The sequence below is a fragment of the Bison bison genome, unplaced genomic scaffold (genome assembly GCF_000754665.1).
Source record: "Bison bison bison isolate TAMUID 2011002044 unplaced genomic scaffold, Bison_UMD1.0 scf7180017864371, whole genome shotgun sequence".
Classification (NCBI taxonomy): domain Eukaryota; kingdom Metazoa; phylum Chordata; class Mammalia; order Artiodactyla; family Bovidae; genus Bison; species Bison bison.
The window spans coordinates 7,646,066-7,653,998 of NW_011494943.1; the positions used below are offsets into that span (position 1 = coordinate 7,646,066).

General features: G+C 52.6%; 1 protein-coding gene across 1 annotated transcript in view; it reads right to left on the reverse strand.

The window, feature by feature from the left end:
* Positions 1-5,018: 5,018 nt before the first annotated feature.
* The window catches only part of FBF1 (Fas (TNFRSF6) binding factor 1), a 21,718-nt gene continuing 18,803 nt past the window's right edge, over positions 5,019-7,933 (reverse strand). Inside the window, exons 30-31 of the mRNA XM_010856187.1 lie at positions 6,661-6,795; positions 5,019-6,109 (exon numbers count right to left, since the gene is read on the reverse strand). Coding sequence (XP_010854489.1) covers positions 6,026-6,109; positions 6,661-6,795 — 219 coding nt within the window. The 3' untranslated portion in view covers positions 5,019-6,025. The remainder of the gene's footprint in view (positions 6,110-6,660; positions 6,796-7,933) is intronic.

The window sequence follows — 7,933 nt, forward strand, 5'->3', positions numbered from 1 at the left end:
GCGGGCATCCGGCTCCCCGGCTTCGGAAGTACCCAGTGGGAGGCGGGGCGGACCTGCGAGCGGTCCCGCCCCATGCCTGCCGTCGGCCACCAGGGGGCGACACAGACTGGGGGCGGTCGGGCGGGCTTGTAGCCGCCTCTGCTGGAGAAGGTCCGCCCGTTGCAGGGCTCTGGGTGTTGCTCTCGGGCTTCCCTGGTGGCTCAGCTGGTAAAGAATCCGCCTGCAGTGTGAGAGAACTGGGTTCAATCCATGGGTTGGGAAGATCCCCTGGGGAAGGGAAAGGCCACCCACTTCAGTATTCTGGCCTGGAGAATTCCATGGACTGGATAGTCCATGGCGTAGCAAAGTCGGACACGTGTTGTTCTCAAGGGTCATCTAACTCCTGAAGGTGGCGTCCTCAGCCCCTGCAGTGGTGTAGCAGCACGAGCAGCAGTAGGGGCTGTGAGCAGGGACTCAGGAGTCCCCCTGCTTGGGTTCATATTCTAGGATGTGACTTTCCCTTCGCCTTTGCAGTTTTCCTCATTTGGAAAGAAAGTTGGTAGTAGTAGTGCTTATCTCTTAGAGGGTGTTAAGGATTAAATGAATTAACATAAAGCATTTCCTGTGGTATGAAAGTGTTAGTCGCTCAGTCCTGCCCTACACTTTGTGACCCTACCGACTGTAGCCTGCCAGTGTCCTCTCTTCATGGGATTTCCCAGGAAAGAATACCGGAGTGGGCTCCCATTTCCTCCTTCAGGTGATCTTCCCCACCCAGGGGTGGGACCTGGGTCTCCTGTGTTGCAGGTGAATTCTTTACTGTCTGAGCCCCCAGGGAAGACTAAACTGTGGTATGTGTGCTCAGCTGCTTAGTCGCGTCCGACTCTTTCTGACCTGGTAGATTGTAGCCCACCAGGCTCCTCTGTCCATGTGATTTTCCAGGCAAGAATAATGGAATAGGTTGTCATTTCCTCCTCCAAAACTGTGGTATATGTGTTAGCTTTTGATTACCTCCAGTTTTTTGCCTCTGCCCTATGAGATGGTTGGATGGTATCACTGACTTGGTGGACATGAGTTTGCTCAAGCTCTGAGAGTTGGTGATGGACTGGGAAGCCTGGCGTGCTGCAGGCCATGGGGTTGTAAAGGGTCAGACACGACTGAGCAACTGAACTGAAACCTTTTCAGAGTTGTGTTGTTCTTGGGATCCTGTTCTAACAAGATAAAACTTGATACCCAAGGTGACCTGGAGTGGCTTCTGCTCTGGCTCCGCTGTCCTGGAATTCAGGCTTCCATGTCACCAACCCTTTGGTAACCCAGCAAAGGGCTCGTGTGCCCATGATGCACAGCCAGACTCTGACAGTGGGTTTGGTTTGTGGCAAAGTAAAGACTTATTGCCAGACACCAAGGAGGGGAGTGGGAGACAAGCCTCAGATCTACCCCAACTTGGTCTTTGAGTTCGGAGGGTTTTTTTTTTTTTTTAAGGCTAGAACGAAGCTGGGGTCATCATTTTGTGACTTTTTCCCCACTCCACCCCCCATGACATTTCTTAGTTGAAGTTTTGGGTATCTGGATGTTTCTGGTTTACGACTCTCTAGCCAGGTGGTCCATGGCTTGAGGGGGTCTTTTGCCTCATCTTGTCCTGGAGAAACAGAGTTTGCACATTAACGGTGATATCTCTGGTAGCAATCTTAGTATATTAACGATGTTATCAACAGCAGCAGTTTTAGTCATCTGACTCTGATTAGAGTCCAGTTAGCAGAGGATTGAGGTCAGAAGGTAAAGGAAAGGGAATAAAGTTTTGGACTGAGAGGTTAATTATAAACTTTATAAGGGAACACGTTTTTATGGGGACTTGGTTTCACATTTTTCAATTACTTAGCACTTTTCTCCCCTGCACAGGGCCTTTGCATGTGCTGATCCTTCTGCCTTTCCCTCCTTACCTTTCCCCCCTGTTGCTAAGTTACCTCCTAGATCCAGTGAAGTTGTCCCTCCAGGAAGGCTTCCCTGATGTCCCAACCAGGGTTGGTGACCCATTCAGTTGCTCTGGTACTAGCAGAAGCTTGACCCTCACGTTCACACAGAAATGGTGTGAGGGATCTCTTCATCCAGCAGGAAGTGGCCACACCTTGAATTTGGTTTTCATCAACAGCAGCTGAACAGCTGAACTCACCATCAGTGCACAGCTGCTGTACGTTAAGGCCAGTAAGACCCAGTTCTGCCCTGAAGGAGTCATTGCTTATTAATTTGTGAAATCCTGCTGATCAACAGGAGGAGGAAATGGCAACCCACTCCAGTATTCTTGCCTGGAGAATCCTAGGGATGGGGGAGCCTGGTGGGTTGCCGTCTGCGGGGTCACCCAGAGTCGGACACGACTGAAGCGACTTAGCAGCAGCAGCAGCTGATCAACAGTATAGCCAAAGGTTCTGTAAACAGAGCAGAACCATGCCTCAGGCCAGGAACACAGGGGTTCCTACCTTCTTAGCGTCCTGTGTGTTTACACCTGGCTCCTTTGCTATTTTATCTTTTACTTTTGCTCTGAATCCTCTTCTACTGGCCTCTAACCCCCACCCCCACCCCCAGCCCGCCCTCTAGAATTGAAGACTCATGGGACCTCCAGGGGCAGAGGCACAGAGCTTGCTGGTCAATCAGGTAGCTCCTGTTTCTCCATTATGCCTTACTTTCTTTTAAAAGATGATTTATTTCTGCTTTTTTTTGGGGGGGGGCACACCTCACAGCATGGGGGATCTTAGTTCCCTGACCAGGGATCAAACTCATGCCCCTGCAGTGGAAGCAGAGGGTCTTAACCACTGGACCAACAGGGTAGTTCCAATTATTCCTTACTTTTGAAAAACATTCTGTTCTCTCACTGTCCTAGAACCTTCTAAGAGGGGGTTCACTGGGTTCTAATTCAAAAGCCCAAGCAGGGATTCCCAATTGCGTCAACTTGAAACAAATAATAAACATGAATAACTCTTGAAACCGGAAGTATTAGCCCCACCGGTGTCTTTTATCACTGTTACTCTCTACCAATATTTCTCTCTCTACAGGGAACATCTAGGTTATGACCTTGAGGAGCTGTTTATCATTATGAAGGGAAAAAGAAAGATCAGCACATACATACATAACACTCCTGTGAGCAGCCTTCTCCCGCCTGTGGCCTACTGCTGCCAAGTCGCTTCGGTTGTGTCCGACCCTGTGCGACCCCATAGATGGCAGCCCACCAGGCTCCCCCGTCCCTGGGATTCTCCAGACAAGAACACTGGAGTGGGTTGCCATTTCCTTCTCCAATGCATGAAAGTGAAAAGTGAAAGTGAAGTCGCTCAGTCGTGTCTGACTCCTAGCGACCCCACGGACTGCAGCCCACCAGGCTCCTCCATCCATGGGATTTTCCAGGCAAGAGTACTGGAGTGAGGTGCCATTGCCTTCTCCGCACCTGTGGCCTAGGAGAACGTTAATGAAAAGGGGATGAGCAAGCCACCCGCCACACCTTAATGCTGGGGACGGTGATTCAGAGCAGTTCCAGGCACTGGGTGAGTCAGAATGACTCAGTGCCCCTGGAACATCTCTACGTGGCTGTTTCATGGGCACCCAGTTGCCCAGGCCAGGAAGCTGGGGTCTTCCTTGGCATAGTCTCTTTCCTGACCCTCCATGTCAGACCCTGGGTCCCCGTGCCATGTCCAGCGCAGTGCCTTCCTGTCCCCACTCTTGCCCGCTCTAGTCAGTCTGGGCTCCACCCACAGCAGGTTTTCTAAAACATGAATGCGAATATGGTTGGATTTCCCTGGTGGTCCAGTGGTTGGGAATCCACCTGCCAGTGCAGGGGACACGGGTTCGATCTCTGAGCTGGGAGGATGCCACATGCCATGGGGCAACTCAGCCTGTGTACCACAACCACTAAGCCTGCGCCCTAGAGCCCAGGCTCCGCAACAAGAGGAGCCACCGCAGGGAGAAGCCCATGAACCACAGCAGAGAAAAACCTGCACTCAGCAATGAAGACTCAGCAGCACAGTCAAAAAATTAATTTAAAAAACCCACAAGTATGGTTCCATGCTGTTTTAAATCCTTCATTGCATACCCATTGCCCTGGAGGTAAAAGCTCAAACTTTAACAAGGTATTCAGAGCCTCATCAACTGCCCCCTAATTCTAAGCTCATTCACTGTGGGCTTCTGCACAGCCTCCAACATGTCATCATATGTGATCCCCTCCTGTGATCACCCATGTATCTATCTGTCAAGTGCTTGCTTAAATGCCAGCTTCTCCTAGGCCACGCCCAACCTTAGGCCACGCCCCCAGCTCACCACACAGGTGGGAACTCCTTAAGAGTGTTGAGAGGACTGAATTCCCAAGCTTCAACAAGGCTTTGAATAGCACATGGATGCTCCCCTCCTGGGTGTGGGCACCACCCCCAGCAGCAGTAGGGGATCTTCTACTTCACAAAAGCTCTGGATACAGCACACTTTTCTAGGAGGCAGCTGTGATATGGCTGAGCGCCCTGGGCTTTGGAAACTGCCCAAGGACAGCTCAAACCCAGGTCTGGCTGTTTGCTGCCGCCTTGAGCAGGTTATTTAACCTGAGTCTCAGTCCCTTCATCTGTGAAGTAAGGGTGGTAATCACAACCTCCTCTGGCCTGCGGTCCAGCCAGGAGAGCAGGGGCGGCTGGAGGGTCCCAGCCAGTCAGTTTTAGAGCAAATAACAGCCCTACAGAACAAACATTTCTGAAAAATAGGTTCCAAATCTGATGAGCCGTGGCAAATTCTACGAACCCAGTCATGAAGGATATAGCAGTTCAGTGGGTCCAGGAAGAAGGTTGTAAATAACACAAGATCCTGCTGGAGGCTGATCTCAAAGAGCAGAGACGCCCCTGGGCCCTCACGATCCCCTCGGCACTGCCCTCCTCCACCTTCCTGCTCCTCGGACAGTTCTCTCTGATGGGAGGTGAGAGAAGCCGCTCTTGAGGTTTTTCTTTTTCCCCAACCAGGGATCAAACCTGCGCATCTTGCGGTGGAAGTGCCAGGTCTTAACCACTAGACTGTCAGGGAAGTTCTGATAACTGCGATTTTATTAGTTGAGTCCTTGGGTCTGCAGCAGACAACTACCAACCCCCTCAGCCCTCTCCTGGTGCCCCTCTAGAAGGCCTTGGCCCACTGTCTGTACATGGAGAAGGGCAAAGCCCCCCACCTCGGGCAGCAGCCAGGGTGCGGCCCCTTCCGTTCCCCAGCGCTCTGTATACTCCCAGACAGGGGCTTGCTCTGTCATCTTCATTCCCACCGCTGGGCTTCTGCAGCCAGTGAACAGCACGGAGAAAAGCCTTCCATCCTTCCCCGCACCCCATCACCCTCTGGGGAGTGTATCAGAAGAAGCCGATGAGCCCAGGGTCTGTGCCAGTGAGCTGGCTGCCCTGGCAGCTGGGAACGAGACGCAGGTTTTGTGTGCCAGCCTGAGAGCAGGACGGGCTGGCTGAGCCCCAAGAGCACGTCAGAACTCGAGGTAAAAGCACCAGGCACGGCGCCCTCCTTGTCCCTGCAGCACCCCCACCTCGTCAGCCAGGAGGCCAGGAGGCCCTGTAACATGTGTGGCCTGACTCTACATCCCCAAAGCGGGGAGACCCCATGCTCTCTGTCGGCCATTCCTTGTGGCAAGGGGGTAGAGAAGCCCCCGGCCTCAGGAGAGGCCCAGATGAAAAGATTCTAAAACCATCGATGGGCTGAGGGGCCCACAGAGCCCAGTCAGACCCTGGGTCCTGAGGTAGAAGTCTGTGGATAGCAGATCCACAGCTGCCGCTGACAGTGTTGTGGGGCTGCCTGCCCTCAGGACGGCATCTCCCCAGAGGCTGCTGCCTCCTGGGGTGTCTGAGAGGCCTGGGCGCACCCACCTGCCTCAGCCATGGGCTGGAGGGCTTGCAAAGAACCCGCCGGCACCCTGTCCACAGGAAGAGCTGTAATTAGGCCCTGGGCATTGAGGGGCTCTCCCAGGCGCCCCTGCTATGAGCTGGCAGCCAAAAGGTCTGTTGCAGGGTCTGAAGCCTCTGGTGAGGAGGCAGCTGAGCCTTCAGGCTGAGTGGGATGCCATGTTGTAGGAGGCTTTCTTCAGGGTCTCCAGGAAGAACTGTTCATTCTCCAGAAAGTCGCGGTCCTGAAAGGCAGAGCTGGGTGAGCAATCGCCCTCCGGCTCCCTCCTGCACCCGCTTCTGTGGACAGGGATGTGGATTGCTGGACTGGGCGTGAGGGGACCCTGGGGGTCAGCGGATCGATCAGTCCTCTCCCGGCTGACGTCCTGGCTCTGCCTGGCTCTGGATCCGAGGGGGTAGGGCAGGGAACGCACCAGCTCTCCCTCCGGGGGAGGCCATGTGTCAGCACATGACATGGGCCCGCTCGGCCTGTCTGCAGACTGGAGAAAATTACAGTACCTGCCAGGGAGGGCTGTGCGAGGGGAGGCTCACAAGGCTCAGCGCAGAGCCTGGCGGGTAGGAAAGGCTCCCTCAGTGACACCGCGAGCATCTGCGAGGCCTGGCCTTTACCTGCCGTGCTGCTCTCCGCCGGGAGTGGGGTGGGCTCGGCCCTCCCAGGGGCCAGGCTGTGCTCTCCCTCCTCTGCCTGAGCTTCTTGTCCCCACTGTGAACACGAGGAGCCCTGAGTCCAGGGGCAGCGGGTGGGCCTGGGTGGCCTCTGCTCCAGGACGCTTACCTGCTCAGCTGTGTGTTTCAGCAGCACCAGCTTGGCGTAGAGGTGTGAGGGACCCAGGCTGACCGGCGGTTGGCTACACCGAGGAACGGCGGGGGCAGGTGCCACCGTGGCTGAAAGGCAGAGGAGGGCGGGATCAGAGGGCAGCGTGGCGGGAGACCAGGACAGCCACAGCTGGATCCTGGGGCCTTCTCACCACTGTGGGTGGGTGCGACCCGACCGACCTTCTGGGCACATCCAGCTTTCAAAAGCCTCGGAAAATGCTCATGGGATCTCAGCTGCTAAGTCCAATTCTGAAAGTTTATTTGAGGGAAATAATCGGGGAGAGATGTATGTATTATACAAAGATTGCCACTGAAGTACTAGTTACCTTAACAACAACAACAAAAATCAGTAGGAAATTAGTAAAAATATAGGACAACTCATAATGAAAATTATGTGGATTAAGAGTTAAATGTGTAATTACTGACATGAAATATGTTCCATCTGAATATTTCTGAATGGAAAAAATAAAGGTACAAAACAATCTATGATGCAATCTCTTTTTTTTTTAATGGAGGAGAAAGAGTAACTTTATTTCTTTACCAGGCAAAGGGGGTATGGGCTAGCGCCTCAAGAACTCAATTTTGTTTTTAAAAACATATACACAACAGTCTAGAATATTATGCACCAAAATGTTTATAAAGTGGTTCTAGAGAGTGGGTTGAAGGTATTTTTTTTTAATATAAGCATGGTCCATTTTAAAACTTATTTGGCTGTGCTGAGTCTTATTTGTAGAACATGGGATCTAGCTCCCTGACCATGGTTTCAACCCCGGCCCCCTGCACTGGGAGCTTGGAGTCTTAGACACTGGGCTGCCAGGGAAGTCCTGAGGGAAATATTTTAAAAACTAGTTTCCCTTCTTCTATTTTTGACCTATTTTTCTATAACATGCATTACTAGCATAAAAAAAGAAATAACAAGATGACTTTAAGCTGCGGACTTCCCTGGTGGTCCAGTGGTCAAGAATCTGCCTTCCAATTCGGGGGACATGGGCTCCATCCCTGGTCCAGGACGATCCCACATACCACGGGTCAACTAAGCCTGTGTGCTGTCACAAAGACCCACCAGAGCCAAAATTAAAAAAAAAAAAAATGACATAAAAATAACTAACTTAGGTTTTAAAAAAACAAACTCAGCTGCCTCCTATATTGAGCACACAGGAGGCTGGGCAGGATGTGGCTGGCATGCTTTGCCCAGTGGGCGGGCTGAGCCGATGTCCCCTCCTCCCGGAGTT